This window comes from Rhipicephalus microplus, chromosome 4 (assembly GCF_043290135.1).
Source record: "Rhipicephalus microplus isolate Deutch F79 chromosome 4, USDA_Rmic, whole genome shotgun sequence".
Lineage (NCBI taxonomy): Eukaryota > Metazoa > Arthropoda > Arachnida > Ixodida > Ixodidae > Rhipicephalus > Rhipicephalus microplus.
The window spans coordinates 111,691,191-111,710,773 of record NC_134703.1 but is presented as its reverse complement, the minus strand read 5'-3'; the positions used below and the strand labels follow the sequence as shown (position 1 = coordinate 111,710,773).

General features: G+C 45.7%; 2 protein-coding genes across 2 annotated transcripts in view; both read right to left on the bottom strand.

Moving 5' to 3' along the window:
* Positions 1-17,245, bottom strand: part of LOC142814571 (thioredoxin-like protein 1) — a 34,486-nt gene extending 17,241 nt beyond the window's left edge. The window contains exons 1-4 of the mRNA XM_075893494.1: positions 17,062-17,245; positions 16,285-16,555; positions 12,760-12,882; positions 9,269-9,335 (exon numbers count right to left, since the gene is read on the bottom strand). Coding sequence (XP_075749609.1) covers positions 9,269-9,335; positions 12,760-12,882; positions 16,285-16,555; positions 17,062-17,156 — 556 coding nt within the window. The 5' untranslated portion in view covers positions 17,157-17,245. The remainder of the gene's footprint in view (positions 1-9,268; positions 9,336-12,759; positions 12,883-16,284; positions 16,556-17,061) is intronic.
* A 527-nt stretch (positions 17,246-17,772) lies between these two features.
* LOC142813982 (uncharacterized) lies at positions 17,773-19,100 on the bottom strand. Its single transcript, XM_075891948.1, has one exon. It carries the CDS (start codon positions 18,878-18,880, stop codon positions 18,275-18,277), a length of 606 nt encoding a protein of 201 aa, XP_075748063.1. The 5' UTR covers positions 18,881-19,100; the 3' UTR covers positions 17,773-18,274.
* Positions 19,101-19,583: the final 483 nt, after the last annotated feature.

Below are 19,583 nucleotides of genomic sequence, written 5' to 3'. Positions count from 1 at the left end.
ACCGATCTTTCAAAGACCGGTCCGCCTTCCCCCTGTTTTTGATCGCTGGTACTGTCATTGGCGTAGCCGGCCTGGAGTGACCAGACCATTTGCCGACATCGTTTGCTACTGACTCTATCCGATCGCCTGTGTCTAGTGCATGCACGTACGCTACCCCACCGATTCTAATAATTCGCGATTCATTTCGTGTTTGGGATCTGTTCTCGCGCACTTCCCACTCAGCTCAGCATGCCCTCCGGCCACGTGGGGAAGCACGAAAACGGCTGTTAATTTGCGCGGAACAAATCTCGAAATATCGAAGTCGGTGAGGCCACGCAAACCCGCCGGTGCTACAAATGGTTTTTCGACCACGACTGCCAATTCTTTGAACACCGCCGCGCACGCCGATCCAGGCGGCCGTGCTTTGACCTCTGCGCGCGCAGGCACTCTTTCATGTGTTTTTTTATGCGCGAGTGGCGCGTTTCGCAGACCTTTCAAGCAAGCTACCCGACCTGACTTCTTAACGCGTGTTTTAGTTTTAAAAGTCGCCCTCCCACCGTATCCTCCCCTCTTTTTTCTCTATCGCAACTACTTGCCCTTCTCTCGCAAATCGGCTCTCTTCTCTGGATTACAACCCCTTCGCCCATCTCCACTGCTCCGCGACACCAGCCAAGCTGGCTTGAATTCAAAACGTTCGTTTCTGGACTAGAAACGGGCCCAGAGCTGTTCTACGCGTTCTGGCATGCGTCTCGCGTGTGTGCCTCTAGCTCGCTCTTGGTGTTTGTGTGTGGTCAGGATGGCAGACGGGAGGACTCGCACGCTTTTTCCTGCCGCTCAACAAAACGCCGAAAGTGTGACCGCTTGACTTGAGCGTAATCTGCGCCTTGGGTGCTGCGTTGCGGAGTGCTTGCTCATAGCTGTTGACCACCTGGCAGCCAACTTGGAGCTTAGGGGGTCCTGGTATTCAGCTGTGGAGATGGTGAATATTTTGTGGGCGGCGATGATGGCTACATGCGTGCGGATCTGTTTTCGCGAGGCTGACTTCGTCAACGTCAGGCCCGTTGCCAAACTTGTATATTCAGAACAGGATCACTCCGGCAGCGATTTGTGGCAGCACATTGCCGACTTCGACCTGGGAGAGCGCGTGGGACATCTGTTGTGATGGTTTAATTACGGCCGATGATGATGCCAACACTGCGGAATCGTGCACGGATTAGGGCATTGTGAATGAAGTACGAGGCAAGAGCGATTTCGAGACATTAGACTGCGAGAACGACAAAACTTTGGAGCTAGTGACTCATGCAGCTGCTTATGCCACGGGCCTCGGCGAACGAGCACGCTGCCGTTTGAAATAAACTCGAGACCGCCTTTATCGCTTTTGACCTTCTAAACACGTGCATCACGGACTTTCTTTGGGCAAAATAAAGTTCGTGTTTTCACTCACAACTTTTTAAAAGCTGTGTTTCATTTACTACGAACTTCGATGTACAGCAAACGAACTTGCTTTGAAGAGACATCTTCCTGCACGACACACCTCCCGAATGTCTTGGCAATCCGAATTTCAATTTATTTCCAGCCCAATTGTGCAATGATTTGTCAGTGCATGTTGCTTTCAGAAGGCAGTTCAAATGTAACCCGGCTTCTACAGTAAAACCTCGCTAAGTAACTAGAATCCTGAAAATATGTTCGAATTAAGCATGTTTCCAAATGAATAACATGTGCAAAAATCAGGATGCAAGGTACTTTGCATTACTGAAAGTAATCATAGGTGGTTATCTGCTGTGCTAGGTAGTTTGTGGCTCTGAGAGTTGTATCCAGCAATACCCGGTCTCAATTTTTCAACACACAAGAGAAAATGGCAGATCTCGCTGCTGCCAGCGTGGGGGGATGGGGGAAGAGAGAGAGAGAGAAAGAAAAGAATCTTGTGATTAACTAAATTGCACTCCTGCAGAGAAAAAAAAATGTATTTCACTTCAACACAGTGGTGACATGCAGGCAGCATGTCACCAGCTCCTCGCAGCACCAGCGCATCATGATGCGACCATTCGCCCCCTCGGTCAGGCAAAACAAAGAAATTATTTACCAGACGGACACCAGTGAGACAGAATTGATGATGTGTTCTGGCTAGAAAACTTGACCACTGAAGTTTTCCAACAGAGTTTTTGAAGTAGGTGTTGCAGGCAAGAACTCCCCAACAGTACAAATGCGCAGACTGCCAGAGCAACCATTAATCGCACCATCACATATATCGTCAATTCCATTAGATCATCCTTTACTATCTTTTTGATGCGGACTGACACTGCGAAAAGAATGCAACATGCTGCCCACGTGTCACGGCTGTGCTGCAGTGGAGTCCTGAACTTTGTTGATATTGTTTGTTGATATTGTATTAAAACAGCAGATATCCAAGACTTTGACATAAATCAAGTCGCTCCAGTCATTTCCTTACTATAGTGAAGCACGTCTTCTCAACAAAGGCACACATTTCAGCAGACCATAATACTGCTTTTTTTTTTTTCTGGCAGCTACCAGTTTGCGGTGCTTCAGCGGTCACTTCTTGCTAGTATCAGCCACATCGCACCGACTTGTGGCTCCTAGGGGCCACTGTTCTCGCTCATGTGCGGTAAAATCGGGATCTGAAATTGGTCCATCGCACCCAAAGTCTCTTCAAGTTAACCAGCTGGTGCTGGACATCGCTTCGAATTATCCACTGGAATTTGCACTGCAAAACACAGGACTGCAAAAAGTTTAAATTAAGTGGAATTTCCAAACAACCGAGTTTAAATTAGAGAGGTCTTACCATATCATATCTACAGCTGGCTGGTGAGCATATCTCGACTGACTCTTTGTACTAAGGTTCCCAGTTGAATAACATCGCAGCACTGGACAAACATGTCTAGTTATTCTTACAACCACATTACCAGGTTGAAGATGACAAAGTTCCAGATTTATCTCAAAAGCATAACTGAACTGTGTCACAAAGTCTGCCATATACTTGGCGTCCATGCTAGCAGGCAACTTTCTGCGTCTCAGCTTTTTTTTATTCAACACTGTCTATGGAGCTCAGGGGGCTTTCTCATTTGTCACAGGCACTTTTGCACACACATTGCCAAGCACAATGATGCAACCATCTTCATAGCTATGATATTGCCTTAAAATCATGACACTGACAAAGGCAGCATTCAGCGGGTCCAACATGAAACTATTCAGTCAAACCTGTGGCCGGCAAACCGAAACAAATGACCGCAAACAAGGCACGCTGTACAATGACATCGGCGAATAGAGTATTGGGCGTCGATAATCTGATCCATGGCAAAGTGCGTCTGCATTTACACGTGCGGCATCGAACATTCTAGCGTCATTGCTAGTGGCCGCGTTTGTGTGCTCAAGCCTATCCCATGATCTGGAATGCTCTCGGACATTCTAGCGAGGTGCAAATCGATACGTGCAATGGGCCAGTAACATAAAACACGAGGAAGGAAAGCGGCAATATGTTAAGCCTGTTCTTGATCAATACAAGGTAGTCCAGAGAAGTATTACGACAGCGAAGCTGAAAAAAGGATAGTAGCACAGCGATGATAGAATAGGCAAAGGAAAAACACAGAGAAACCCGTTTCAATGAAGAAAAAAAAATGATGATGAATAAACTTTATTTTCGTATCCGGCATGTTTGCGGTCCGGGCTAGACCGCACAAGGAGGTACCGGGAGACCTTGTCTCTGTACAGCCTCCCTGGCCTGCTGGATAGCCCATTTTTGGTCTTGAACTTCTGAGCTGAGCAGCACAAGTTGCCACTGCTCCCGGAGGACCTCAGGAGAACTTGTTGATAAGCCGGGGCATTCCCCGGGGCAGCTGTTGGTATTCCGATGCTTCTTGCCTGTTTAGACTCGGATGAGGGGCGGGAAAGACGCGCCTTGCTTCTCTGTAGTGTTGCATGTATTCTGTGTAGCTTGTAAATCGGTCTTTGTGTGGTATGTCGGCGGCGCCAGGAATGATCATCGAGCGGTGTGGTTGGGTTGCGTGGCGGGTTAATTCTCGCGACAACTCATGAGCCAGCTCGTTAGGATTGGGTGTATCAGTCTCTGTGTGCGCCGGAAACCATACGAAGTATTTCTGTTCATCTACTTTGTGTTGTTCTGGGTTATTAACGAGGATTCCGAGGGCTTGCTGTGAAATCCGTCCTTGCGTGAAATTTCTGATTGCTACTTGCGAATCGCTCAGTATGAATGAGTGTTTATTGGAGGTGATAGCCATGGCTATGGCTACCTCCTCAGCCTCCTCTATACTGTTTGTTATGACAGAGCACGCATTAATACAAATGACGGACAAGTCAATCACGACAGCAGTGTGAGCTTTTCGTTCAGGGTATGGGCTAGCATCTACAAAAAGAGATTTACTGTTCCTGCCGTGTGCTTTGAACAGTGCTTTTGCTCGGTGTTTTCTGCGGTCCGTATTGATAATGGGGTTCATGTTTTTCGGTATCGGGTTAGAAATGATCTTAGCTCTGATTGTATTAGGGATGTCATTTTTGACACCATGTTGTGCATGGTACATGATCCCTAATCTACTCATTATATTTCTTCCCGTTTTAGTTTTACTGAGCCTTTGAAGCTGGGATATCCGCTGAGCTTCTATAATCTCTTCAAGCGTATTGTGTAGTCCTAGCTGAAGAAAAAGGTTTGTGCTAGCATACTCAGGTATTCCTATCGCTTGTTTGTAGACCTTCCGGATGAGTGCATTTATTTTGTTAGTTTTAGCTTTTTGCCAGTTGTGGTATGCTGCTACATACGTTATGTGACTTATGACGAAGGCCTGAATTAGACGAATTACGTGAGCTTCTTTCATGCCTCGGTGTTTATTCGTGACCCTGCGAATCAGTCTCATCGCATTCGTGACTTTGGTGTTTAGTCTGCGTATAGTCTCACCGTTGGCACCGTTAGCCTCGATGACTAATCCCAGTACCCGTATTTTCGGAACTGTCGGTATAGCTGTGCTCTCCTGTGTATGAATCCTAATTTCCTCATATTGCCGCTTGTTTTTCTCTGACTTGCGTGGTCTGCCTCTGATTGCTGGCCTGTAGAGAAGAAGTTCTGATTTCTCCGGGGAGCATGTGAGTCCTGTGCCTTCCAAGTATCGCTCAACTGTTCCTATTGCTTCTTGGAGTCTCTGTTCTATGTAGCCGTCGCTTCCATCACTGACCCATATTGTGATGTCATCCGCGTAGATAGAGTGATATAATCCGAGGATTTTATTTAACTTTTTCGGTAGTACAATCATGATTACACTAAAGAGCATTGGCGATATTACGGAGCCCTGTGGAGTGCCTCTGCAGCCCAATTCTTGGAGATCAGATGTAAGGCCGCCTAAGCTCAGCCTTGCTTTCCTGTTGGTCAAGAAGTTTCTGACGTAATTAAAGGCTCGCTCACCCATGTTTAAGCTCGATATGCGGCTGAGAATTGTTTCATGAGCTGCATTGTCAAATGCTTTCTTAAGATCCAGACCGAGTATGGCTCGTGTGGATCTTGTGGGGTAGTCTATGATTTGATGTTTAATCTGTAGCATGGCGTTTTGGGTGGCTAGGTGACGACGGAAGCCTATCATCGTGTGTGGGTAGTACTCACCATCCTCAAGATAGTTGTTGGCTCTATTTAATAATGCATGTTCCATTACTTTTGCTACGCATGACGTTAATGAGATGGGTCGGAGATTTACTTTGTTGATTGGCTTTCCAGGTTTTGGTATAAGGATTGTTCTAGCCTCTTTCCACGCGTCGGGTATTTCCCCTTCTGTCCAACATTTGTTTATATATCCAGTTAAAAATTCTATGGATTCACTGTCCAGGTTACGTAATGCTCGGTTGGTGACTCTATCGGGTCCCAATGCTGATTTTACATTTAATTTGTGGAGCACCGCTCTAATCTCTGCTACCTCAAAGTTTTTGTCCATGTTGGGGTTGGCTTCGCCTGTATAGTTTTTATGTTGTAGTGGCAGCGATTTTGGCATGTAGATGTTTTGTAGATCCGTCATTAGCTGTTCCTCGTTTCCTTCGTATTCGCGTGCGAGACGACGGATAGTGTGTCTCTGTTCAGTTTTGGTGTTGGTGGGATCTAAAAGAAACCTTAGCAATATCCACGCTTGTGATGTTCCAATTTGGGTGCCCATGTCCTTACATATCTCCGCCCATTGTTGCTCACACACCTGCTTGCAGTGACTTTCAATGTCTTTATTGAGCTGTGCTATCTTTTTCCGGATTGTTGTGTTGTGTCTTTGCCTCCGCCATTTGTGTTGTAACGCTTCTTTAGTTCGCCACAGGTGGATTAATCTGTTATCGATGCGCTGAACTGGGATATCTGTTTCTACTTCATGTGTGGCTTTCCTGACTGTGTCTATTATGCTCTCGCACCATTGCTGGATATCGTCAGGATGCTCGGTAATCGTTTTTCTGATATCCCGAAATTTATCCCAGTCAACTAGACGTCTCATGTTACATATGGTCATAATCCTGTCGCTATCGGTGAATGGTACGCGTGTTTCGAGTATGCGATGGTCACTTCCTAAATCATCGAATGTGTTGTGCCATGTAGCCCCCGGGGCATTCTTGGTTATTGTAAGATCCGGTGTTGTGTCTCGCTGGGTGCTTGTACCTATGCGTGTGTGTGCATGCGGGTCTGTTATCAGAGTAAGCTGTTCATTTTGCATGCTCTGCCATGACCTTTTTCCCTTTGGGGGTGGTGTAACCATACCCCCATGCCTCATGTGCGGCGTTGAAGTCCCCTGCTATGATGAGCGGGGTGTTGTCAACTAATATCACGGATTGCCTAAATAGAGAGTGAAATTGCTGTGATTTGATGGACTGCTATATGCGTTAATAAATGTGCTGCTCCCTTTTGTTTTCCTAGATAGAAGTTCTGTCATTATATGGTGGTATCCACATTCTAGATTATGGATTCTGACCGTAATCTCTCTCCTTACTAGTGTAGTGAGAGCTTTATTTCCTTCTTCATGCTCGAGACTTACTGACTGGTATCCTAATAGTGTGGCGAGGCCATGGGTTTCTTGAAGTAAAATAACATCTGGCTTGTTACCTTGTCAGATGTACTGCTGGATGACAGATTTCTTAGCCCTGAATCCTCTACAATTCCATTGTCATATGCGGAGTTGTCCTTTACCACGCCTAACCATCGCTGTTTGTTATTTGTGTGGGAGGCTTGAAAATAGGTGGGTGGATGAGAGGGGTTGGTGGTTTTGTGGGAGTTGCCTGCAGGGGATATGGTGCCTGTGGTTGTTGGTGAACGTTAGCGACTACGCCCTGAAGGTCTGCGGATGTTTTTGGGTTGCATCCTCGTTCCAGCATTTCTGCCCTGGCTGCTAGTGCCGTCAGATCAACAGACGTCTTAGTGGTGGTTTCCAGGATAGATTGGAACGCGGTTAATAGCTGGTCTACTTTTTCTCAATGTTATCCAACCTTGTTTGTTGCGGGATGCTTTCTTATTTAGTGCTTGGGGGATCTGTAGTTTTCTGCATTTTGGCCTTTCGTTTTAACGGAGGGGTAGTTATCTCCATGCGATCGTCGGCTATGGGTGTTCCCTCCTGCATTACAGTATTAGTTATATTAGGGCTTCTGGGGGTTTGCCGCATTCGCGTTCCATAGAGAGGAGTTCTATTTGAGCTTGCATCTGTTCTATCATTTCTTTCATTCGTCTGTTTTCATCTTTAAGCCGCTCAACTCTTGACTGTTGTTGTTATTGCTACCGTTATTTTTAACCTCCTGAGGTCTCTCCGGTCGCAAGCCGCATACTCTATCTGCCCAGCTCACCTTGTTTGTTGGTCCCTTAGACGCCGATCCCGACCTAGAACTGGGGTGGGAGCTTGCAGGGCTGCGGTTCCTTGAACCGGAGCGGGATCTTGTTTGCTGTCATTTTCCGGGTCTCGATGTCGAGCGCTCTCGTGGACGTCCTCTTGGTGGAGATGAGCTTTGCCTTTGATGTTCTCGTAGTCTGGCCCATTGTCTCTGTTTTACAATGTAAGGTTTCTTGAACCTGGGCGTGCAGTTTTTATCAAATGTAACGTGGTCTTTTCCACAGATTTGACAACTAGGGTCGCATCTGTGGTCGTCTTTGGGGTTGTGAATGCCGCAACCAGCACAAAGTTTATCTTGGGGGTTGGGGCGCACATCACTTCTATGTCCCAATCTGTTGCACTGCTTGCAGTAGTCAATTTGCTTGCGGTATAGCGTGCACGGTATTATTACTCCATCATAGCACACACTGGAGGGTACCTTGTTTCCACTGAAGAGCACAATGACCGTTGTAGTATTCCCCAGTCGTTTCGCTGTGATGATGCTGGGTTTTTTTTCAGCGACAAGGGCCGCTTTAATGCTACCGGGCGTTTATTCCAGTGGGATTCCTTTAATAATACCATTGGCTGTATCTTCTGGCGCTGTTTCATACGCTGCCACTTCATATTCTTTGCCACGTATAAGTATTTTCTTGATTTTTCTGTACTGGTCAGCTCGGTCGGGGTCTGGTGTGCTCACTATCATGACGTTCTGTGTCTTGTTGGGGCATATCACGTCGAAGTGCCAGACTTCTGGTGGTGTAGCCGCGGCTTCATGTATGCCTCTGGTTATATCGGTTGGGCCGAGTGCGGCTACGCGTAGGCCTCCCCTCGGTCGGATGACAATTTTGTAGTCTCCCGCTGGCAGCTTCGGCATTCTGCTCGCTTTTTCGATGCGGCTCATCCGTCTTTCCTGCGTTTTGGCTTGCGTGTTACGAAAACCGGGTTCTACCTTGTTGTTAGCACCATGGACGCCATCAGCGTCTCTGACCGATTCATGTCCGGGCTTTCGACGACGCCCGTAGTAGACGGTGTGCCAGCCTTCTTCACTCTCGGTAGTGGCTGGCGATTCATCATCATTGTGTTGTACGTCCATCGTCCTCGAATCAGCCGCATTGTCTTGCGCGTCGCCTGCCGACGTGGTGGATTCCATTGGGTTTACAGCGCAGGCTCCCTGAGGAAACCGGCCTGTTTCGCGAGGCTTAACAGCGTCTCGTGCGGTGTGCACCAAGAAAAGGCCGTAAAAAGACGAAAAACAGTTGGGCCACCTTGTCTTAGGTATCCTGAGAATCTGAATGACGAGGCGCATCTTCTGATATCACCTTGAGAAATGCACGTGGTGATTTTCACAGCGAAGTTGTTCATGAAAGCAGGAGCCGACGTGAAGCGCGTCTGCACTCGTCGGCGCTCGCAGTGTCTCCAAGAAAAATGCAAAAGAAAGCTTTAGTACTTACAGCTAGGTGCTTGGAATTTGATAGAGTGGAGCTTCACAGGCTGTGTGAATCCCAGAGAAATTATGAGCTGCGATAAAATAATATAAAGTGAAATTAGCAAGAACCTGGTGACAAAAACAAATGAACGCTTGTTTGAACTGTAAGACAAACATGGCTCGTACTTATGCAGTAGACATTCTGTTCGTGTTTAGAACAGAGATGTTTAACAGCATGAGAACAGACATCAACGTGCAAAACCTGAAACGCGTTTCAATTCACTGCATTTTTTTTGTAAACCTAAGGCAATTGACCTTTACACTGACCCACCCAAGATGACTCGGTGACCCGAAATTCCACAGCTCCTGGCTGGTACCAAGTGCCACGATATATAATACTTGGAGGATGCCTGAGCTCACCTTCAAGAGTAGAATGCGACAACACAATCGAGCCCAGAGCGCATCGCATTCTCAATTGCTAGCCTAGTTTCTATTCTCGGCGCATGCCACAACCGTGCCGTAAGGAAACAAATGACCGTGCATGTCACACTGGCTGTTTCAATCTATCGTAGAGCAAACACTGGAAGTCCTGTCGTCAAGTGGCCACTATGCCTTGATTCGTCCCTTTGCGAATCAGCGAAAGGCCCACTGCGAGCCAGTACGGCAATATACGAACCCACATATCTGCCGATTTAGTTGAGGCCTGTGCTGCAGATGACAAATAAATTTGTCCGAGTGTTTTGTAACAGGTGGGCCTTCAAACACCCACTCGTTGCACAGTTCCCATGTTTTGATGCCTGTGAGATTCTACGGTTCTGCCACGTGATATTACACGTTAGTTTTAAGGAGACTTTTGCCACTACATAAAATTCATGTAGTGCTTTTTTTTTTTGAAGCAGTTTCAAGTAATGGCATTACTCTGTGGTAGAACACCTGCTTTTTACACAGAAGACCTAAATTTAATTCTCGCTATAGAACCAAATACTTTATTTATTCTCTTCAATTGCATCTTATACTTTTTAGTCACGAACAAGACTATTTTTCAATCTCAACCAACGATGCTTGACACCAACGCCAATACCCACTGAAATTCCTGCGAAACGAGCTCCAACGCTAGCACGTTACTATATTTGTTTGTGTGCACTTTGAACCCTTTCTGGCAGTATTTGTGCAAAAAAGAATATCGCGTAGACTTTGTGCCATATAGCGAGAGGTCAGCTGAATATAATAAACATCCCCAGCTAAATTTCCATCTAAATTTTAAGGTCTTATGTAATGAAACCACGACCAGACCTTCCAAAAGATGCTGGTTCAATCCGAGCCGTGACGATGCATTTCAACAGAGTTGAAATGAAAACCCCGGGTGGTTGAAATAATTCAGAGTGACCAACTACTGTGTGTCTCATAGCCTAAATAGTATTGGGATTTTAAGCTCCATAACCAAGCACACCGTCATCACTCAGGTAATTCCATTCCACCAACACCCCCATGCATCTAAGAACAGTAGCATTTTTGTATCTGCACTGCGCAAGTATAACACCTGCAAGTACGAAGGTTTAGTTTGGAAGCTGTGACAAATTGAATCACATTCTCGATTTTTTTCTTTTTCTTTTCTGTTCATAATACAGTAAGTAATATGGACGTAACAAGAAAGTAGGTGTTACAATACAAGTCACGCCAGAACAATGTCAAACACAGAAATACAGGTAAACTCATAATTTGAACAGCTGTTACTAACCTATAAAGCGAACATTACAAAAAAAAAAAAGACAGTCAATCAGCCCTTAGGCATAAAAAATCTGTACATGGAGATCAATACCAGTTGATCATAATTCAGCTAATTCATGCTAGGTGGCAAAAAAAAATACATAAACTATGCAGAAGAAGAAGCATAGGCATTTGATGCAGCTATGCTGCACTAGTTTACACGTTGCAGTATATCACTGCAGTGAGATACTGCAGTGACTGATGGATGTGTTTATAACTACACATAGCCGAACAGAGCCAGGAAATTCTCCTATTAGCAGCATCAAATGCCTCTTACCACATCAAATCGATGTGTTATGTGCCTCTGTGGCTTCTTATGACATTCCACAATGACAAATTAAGGTGATTGCTCATGAGGGGCATACTGGGAAAATACGCTCGCAGTGCTTCCTCACTAAGATGTTTGAGGCGCTTCGCTCCGTTTCGTCTCGTTAGAAATACGAGATAAGTAAGTTGTCACAAAAAAGATGGCCATCACTATTGTTGCAGCTAAGATTGTGCGAATATTTGAATGTTTCCAATATTTGAACGAATAGTAGAGTATTCGAATTTGCTTCAGTTCAAATTTATATTACTCAAAATTTTGAAATATTTGCAATGAACAAATAGGTGTATATTATTCTGCATTTAACCGCCTGCAGAGATGGTTTCACAGCAGTGTAGTGGTGCTAAACTGTGAAAGCACCTATCCAAAGAAAATCCGCTTTGTCGCTAAGACCCCCTTCAAATTCAGAGGGGCCCTGCAACACTTTTCGCGCATGGTCAGGAAACGCTGCCGATTGGTAGTCGAAGCTCCTGAAAACACGCGAGCTAAATTTTATAGTGCACCACATGGCCTGGAATTCCGAATAAAATTTCTGTCAGCTTAAAATTGCTCTCTTCTCTCTGCCAATGACACCATAAGCTCAAAAATCACTCGTCACAGCCATTGTATCAGCCATTCGCTGATTTTAGCATGGAGCGCTTGGTCATTAGGTCATTACTGGGGCACCACTTGTCCTGTGTACGCGTGCGATTGCACTGAAAAGTGGCGTTTTTTAACAAAAAAAAAAAGAGAGAAAAAGTGCTCAAGGTGGCGAGGTGAGCGTGCCATATTTTTTTCCCCCAAATGCCATCTCTTCCTGCTTGGCTTCCAGCACTTCCAAGAGGATGAGAAGAGAGAATGCAATTGCAGCGTGTGACAAATCTGCAACTCCGCCCTACCTGATGCATTCTAAACATTTTTGCAGCGGCGAACTTGTGAGGCAATAAGCTTTCTTTAGTGAATCCATTCGATGGCTACTCGAGAAAATGTTGCAGGGCCCCTTAAAATGAACATTTTACCCTCAAATCGATTCATCATTTTTTGAAGCATAAAAGCTTGTTATGGCAGCTTATACGTTCCAAGTATACTAAATCTTAAAATGTTACGTATTTTACAGGTCATCACTCGCATCCTACCGAAGTCAAATCCTGCTACTACTCAGAGTTGTTCAGACTTCCTTTGAATAAAAAAAAAGGCATTTGCATAGAGGCCTTATTTCAATTTGAAAAAAAAAAATATTGTTTAGGTTAGTTCGGTCCTGATAAATGTGCCCACTTTTTTCTAGTTGTCATATGTACTTTTCAAATTCAATTCGAAATGATTCGACCACAATAACTATTCACTTAAAACCGAAAATTCACTATTTGCACAAGCCTGGTTGTAGCACATAAGGACATGGACGATGAAGAGGGAAACAGGATAAGAGCGCATAGTGTTCATCATACCTGCTCATCACAGTCAGATTCCAAGTAGCCATCTCCCGAGGACAAACAGCCAGAAAGTGGGTGGTCATCAGATTCATTTAAACATTCTTGAGCATTGCGATCAAAGAATGTCGACATGTCAACCTGTAAAAGTGAACGTGCACGCAATTACATTGGCTTCACTATGTGAATTAACCAATTACCCCCTGAAATGAACGAGCCAGCCGCTCTACAATACAGTTTGGGGAAACTCAAGGAAAGTATGTGAATGAAGCAACGAAAGCTCGTTCTTTTTTTTTTTTCTACATTTCTTACATATGCACTACCGGCGTCATATGAAACCCCAAAAGCTGCAAGCATTCATTCACACTGGTGTAATAGCGCGCTCCATCACTATTGACAAGCGTGCATCCTGTTCGACAGCACTGCCCATACATGTGCCTTTCATGATGATCACTGGACGGCACACACTATACCATTGCAAATGGTTGCTGTTGTTGAGGTTTCAAGTGACGTTGCTTGTACAAGGCTACCAAAGTGAAATTCGAAAATTTAGGCTTATGTAAGGCACCCAACCTTTTTGTTTCCAATATTTTCGGTTAGCAGAATTTTGTTTCAAGTAGTTGCCCCAGGCCCGATATTGCCTCTAAAAGCGAGATTCTAAAGTAAACGATGTGGCTATCTTGATGAATGACTTATAGAAGTTAAAATAAAGAAGTTGACATTGTGTCTGAATCCGTGAGGATGCAGCTATCATGAAACGACATAAAAACACAAGCCAGCAACTTCCCTTTGCTTTCTTCCTTTATTAATTTTTTTGCACTTGCACAGTGAGCTTATCATACAGCTTTCCCTAGTTAGGATGCAGAGACTGGTGGTTAAAAACTGCATCTGCAGAAGCTTGAAGGCAACTTACATGCTTTCTATTCCTATTAGTCTATAAAAAGTGGTGTCTCCCATAGCCCATTTAGCGTGTCAGATTGACTAAGTGACGTACCAAATCAGAGTTCACAAGTGCCAAATGAATGCTGAGAAGAGGGAAATTTCGATTTGGACGTCACCTGTTACTTTTTATTAATGGCCTGTAAGCAAGTCGTCATTTTTGACTTGGGGAAAGAGCTCATTAGAGATGGTGCTTTAGAGAAAGGTCATTGCATCAAGATACTCGCCCAAATCATCAATTTATAATTATAGAGTTTGAGAATTGGGGCCCTAAAGAGCTTGGGGACCCAAGAAGTTTGCGACGTGCCAGGGCGCATGCGCAGAACTCAAGCCAATCTTGGGCTCTTGCGTTCGTGCTGACCCAAGGCCCAAAACCTTTTGTTTCAGCACTACCAAAGCTATGGGGTGTGAGAAAACCACAAAGTTACGAAGAAGAACATAGTCCCAGATACATTACGCGCCTTAAAATTAACGAGGTAGACTAAAATTGGCGTTAGTTTGGTGTATGTCACGTGACATTGTTATGTAATGCGTTTATTATTGTTTGCATTTAGTTCGTACGCATGAAATTATTTTTGTCTCTCACTTCCGGTCACTGCATTTGCAAATCGACATGGCAGCATCCATGCAGAAGCGACCGCCCGCTTCAATCTGAACTTGCTCTTGCTACATGCCCAATGCACTGACAGCAACAAATGAATGATGAAATCTGCCATCGATTTGTTTAATCATACTCTGAGGATAAAACATCAGGTACGTTCTGTTATTAGCGAGATATGCTGCTTGCTTAGCCGCACGTGCTAAAACTAACGCGCCGAGGCAGGGCTGCGTCGATAACTTCACCTAGTGCAAAAGGGCACAAAGTGAAGTTATCCACAGGCATGAGCGCCTACCGATATTCAGCATGCAGAGCAGTAAATCCACGCTTCAAGTTCCTGGCGTGACTGTTTGTTTCACGGTTTTACTGTATTTTTTTTTAAGTTAATAAACCAGCCTTATCTAAAATAAGTGTGTATAGACGATTCGGCGAGCAGATGCCGTGAAGACGGTGAGCAGATGGCATGGTGCGAATGAATACATTTGGGGAGGCTGATTGCCCTTTCTATTGGCTTAGGGGCCCTGTAGCCTCCACAATATTGAAGGGTGAGGCGCCTTGGATCCCCAGCGAGATGAAGCAGACGCAGCGCGAGCCACAGTGCCGTATGACCCGCATAATTTAGAATTTGGCCATGGGTGGCACCCCGTGCGTTTGACCCAATGCAGCCTGCATTTGACCCAGTTCTCAAACTTTTCTGATCCTGCCAACGCAAGAGCAACCTACGCAACGAAGTTTGGGGACCCAGTGTCTTGGGCCCCCAATTCTCAAACTCTAATATAACCATCGATGTCATACAGAATGACTTGCACATGGACACAGATTGAGGCACAGGTTCACCTGCTAAGTCCGAGTCTGCTGAGCGGAAAGACACAAAAATGTGATGAACATGCTAAAAGCCACATTTCCTGAACCTCTGTGCTCTTTGGAAAGCCAAACATTGTAAATAACAATTAAAGAAATAATGCTTTTAATTCTAAATTACAAATATCACCTGTAATAGTGGAATCACTTGAGAGCAATTTTAGATGTTCCAAGCTCCCATAGCACTTTTAACTGAAACTCAAATGCCTTAATGCCTTTCCTTAAGTAAAAAAGCGCATGCTGAAGCCGCAAGTTTACTGTGGCGTTAGGGACTATGCCTTTCACTTAATATTACCATATGATAAAAATGTACTACCATCCTCAAAATCACTTGCAATATCAGAGAGCATAGCTAAGTGAGCTCCAAGATTGTGCATGGCTTCCAGTTGCTTTTGTTTCTACAACGTTTGTCATTTGGGGGTCACCTTTAAATGAGAGGACAGTACGCAGTTGTACCTACAGCATGCACTCTTGATGAAAAGTTTCAAACCAAGTACACAACTGAATTTACTTGATGCAGCATTACAACACTACGTAATAGGTAATGTACATGAATGTCGGCATTATTTTGTCTTTGTGGGTGCAAACCGGTGTCAGATCTCGGCTGGGTGTGAGACAGTGCTGGTGTGGCTTGAGGGGGGCAAGTGTCCCTTCTGCACTGCACTGCCCATGGTAATACAAAACTGAAGATTGCAGCATAGCCTCGCCATTGCAAGCATCGCAGTTTAGTCCACCAATTTTAAGTTATGAGTGTTAATTTCGTAAAAGATAAAAATTTTGCACTGCTCTTGGTCTGCACACCTTTAGTGAGAGTCAATACCTTGAGAATGGCGTACAACTATGCTGATGGGCCCACACATAGGATTCACTACATATTGAAATAATGTGTGTTCATGTGCTTCACGTTGCTGACGAATTCGCCCTCACACAACCGATAGCTAACCTCTCAGTTCACTAAACCGGTAGAGCGCGCATTGGGGAAAGGCATTGGTCCCAGGTCCGATCACCGGATTAAGACGAATTTTTCGGCAACTAGGAAGCCTTCTTTCTAAGAAACCCACACGGACTTCCTCGCGCCATCACACCAAGCGGTTGCCTATTTTCACCCATGAACGTAGAATTCAACATGCGATATTGGTACTTGCATGGCCCTGCACTTTTTCGGTGGCAGCTCCCTCCGGAGGCTCGGAACTGAGAAGTTCCTGAATCTTGGCTTCGAGAGTGTTCGGATCGGCGCCTCGCATGGTGGTTAGCTTCGCCTTGGCCCGGAAGAAAATGAACGTCGGCACGGCGCTTACGCCGTGGGCAGCGGCGATGTCTTGACATTGGTCAATGTCCACCTTCAAGAACACTGCCTGCGTGTACTTGTTGCTTAGGGACTCGAACACCGGTGCCATCCTTTGACAGGGCCCACACCTGCAATACAAAAAAGAAAAAAAAATATGTTACAACCAGATACCGCAAGTACGCTAATTTGATCAGACTAATGCTAGTTCGGAACTATCAATCGACGTGTGACGGTGTCGTAACCGCATCGATAAAACTGCGATGTCTACGACGGTTTCGTAAAAGTAATCAGAAAATGGATGCTCAGTGTACCTGTTTACTTATTAAAGAAAATGAAAAAAAACAAAACACGGAGCTGCGAAGAATCGCACTAGCTGCTAACGAGACGATTAGCGAACCATGCAATGACAGGACACTGCAAACACGCCCTAAAATAAAAATACACGCCGAGAGAAGAACTTGACTGCATCCACAAGTGTTAACGACGTCAACAAGCCTCAGACAATGCAGAGTAAGTGACTTAGGCACACAATGATTCATTGACGGTAATGTAGCGCGACGGCTTGCCCATGATGTCAGCACCTTTGGACATAGTGGCGCGTGTCGGTAACGCAGCGCTAGAACTATCCCCTTACCAACTCGCTGTAAAATCCACTATGACAAGGCTGGCTCCAGAGTTGGACAGTTCGGCTTGAAAACGCGCATCGTCGGTCACTTGTTTCACTGGCATCTTGGAAAGAAATACCCGATATTCGATGAAAAGCACACGGCAGAGCGTCGAGAAAACCGGCGGACAGACAGTTTTGCAGAACGCGACGCCACAACGGCCACACGAGAAACTACTCATAAGCGAAAATGTAGTTTCGGTTTATATTTTATGTAGGAACATATTCATCCGCCTAAAATATTTTTTTTACCTTCTGTCCTGCGTATTTCAGTAAAATTCGCATATTGTAAAATGTAGCAAAATTGTACCAGCGAAGGAGGAGTAGAGATACATACAAAGAACTTCAGAGGGACTGGTTGAACGAACACCTAAGACCCCCGCAACCTGTGGGCGGCTCCACCCAGGTAGGCACAGAAAGGTAAAGCATAGCCTCCTCTATCTCTATAAAAAAATATAGGAGGCTATGGGTAAAGACCCTCCGCGGTGGCCCGGGTCCTCCGACAGCCAGCCTTTGTAGATACAAATCCGGGCTGTGTAAGCTATACAAGTTATTTTTTAGTAAACTACAGGGCTACACTAAAGCACAATCTGAAGACGGCCGGAACTAAACACAGTGAAACGGTGCTAGATCCATCTTACTGCTTACCGTACCACATGAAAAAAGAATGAAAGGTCCCAATAAATCAACAAGCCTTTTATTCAGCAACAGGAGCGTACCCAGAATGGGCAGGTGCTTTTACCACGTCGACAGTAAAGCACATGGTGCTCACGTTCAGTTTTTTTTTTTTAACGTTAACCTGCAACGCCAATGTAACAAAAAACCTTTTATTCAGCAACAGGAGCGTACCCAGAACGGGCCGGTGCTTTTACTACGTCGACAGTAAAGCACTTAGTGCTCTCGTTCAGTTTTTTTTAACGTTAACCAGCAACGCCAATGTAACAAAGGAAAAAACAAAAAAAAGGGTCCCAAGCTTGCTTTGTTCGTCGGAGTCCGAGGAAGTTCACCTTGGCCATGCATCACTTCCTTGTAACTTCAGGGACACTCCGATCCATAACCCTGGCCGGTCAGCTTGGTCTTGGCGCGCTTGTCTTGCAACACCGACGAGGAAGATGAAGTAAAAAAAAAATGGAGGGCGAATGAAGGCTCGAGCCGGCTCGCCCCTGAAGAGCCGGCCGCCACGTCATTCTTCGTTTCCCTCGGTGGTGGTGGTCTTCTTGTTCGGCTCGATGTCGTACTCTTTGAGGAGGTCGTTGAACATGGCACGCTGTTTGTCCCTGGTGGCCTCGAACACGTTCTCGTACTTGCCCTTGGCCAGGAGCACCACGTTCCTCAGGTCTTCCGGGGACATGATTTTCTCTAGCTTCTCGTGCAGACGCTCAAGGAGACGCGACACCTGTACCTTTCGCAGGCGGTTGTAGTCGAGGTCGGCAAGCATGAGCCTGTAGCTGCATTCGTCCAAGACGCGCATCACGTGCCGGGTGTTCTTGATGCCGCGGCACTCGACGCGGTAGGCTCGTGGCACGACCCGCATAGCACGGCAACGCATCAGGAACGCCGCGTTGTTGGCGTACGAGGCGAGGTCAAACATGGAGCGGAAGTAGCGGTTCACCATCTCCATGGGGCGGCGGCCGTAGGTCTTTCGCAGGTGCCGCTTCAGCGACGATGGGCTTGCATGCGGTTGCTGCTGCGGCTGCTGCTTGTTAGACGACGTCTCGCTCATCTCGGTCTTATCAAGTGCGCTCGTCTCCAGAGTGTCGCCAGCCGCCTTGTTAGACTCCTCGGGCATGGTAGTACCGACTCACTCTCGCTGCTAGGGGCGGTTCCCGAATTCCGAACGGACGCCGCACGAGACACTGCCAACGTTGCAGGCGCAGAGCGTGCTGAGCGTGCTGCGCTTGTTCCACCCGCCACGAGAGGCACTGCCGCTGTGGATGGCCGTGCGCAGGCTTGCAACGTGCATTGATAAGTACTTGGAAGCCGTTCGTAAATGTGACGGTGACACGGTGAAGGCTATTTTTTAATTTTTTTTTTGCCGAGCTGCGCTTTTTTTGGGCAGAACGCGGCAGCGCCTTCCTTTGATAAATGCACTGCTTCTTCGCGAAGAACAGATTTGAATCGGCGCTTGTCTTGGTCGCGTTCTCTGCTTGCGTGCCATCTGGCCGGCTGTAATATACTCCTCTCTTATATCCTCTTTTTTATTTTAGAAAAAAAAAATCTGGTGCAGAGACCGGTTCAGAAAACGCTGTGACCTTTTTTTACCGATATATGACTAGTTGACTATCTAGAAACAACCTTGAAATATTGTAACTGACGAAGACAAAGACCATTATTACGTTCATTCGAATGCCTGCACTCACTATATGAAAAATATCCACTCCCTTTGCCACTTTCATCATACAGAATATAGAAGAAAACTCACTTGGTTGACCTGTTGAGAGTCAACAGCAGTAATTTTGGAACACATGGGATGGAAGGAGGAATGAATGAAC

Bases quoted from the DNA above. Each gene is read 5' to 3' on its own strand.
- LOC142813982 (XM_075891948.1), bottom strand. From the start codon at position 18,880: ATGCCCGAGGAGTCTAACAAGGCGGCTGGCGACACTCTGGAGACGAGC.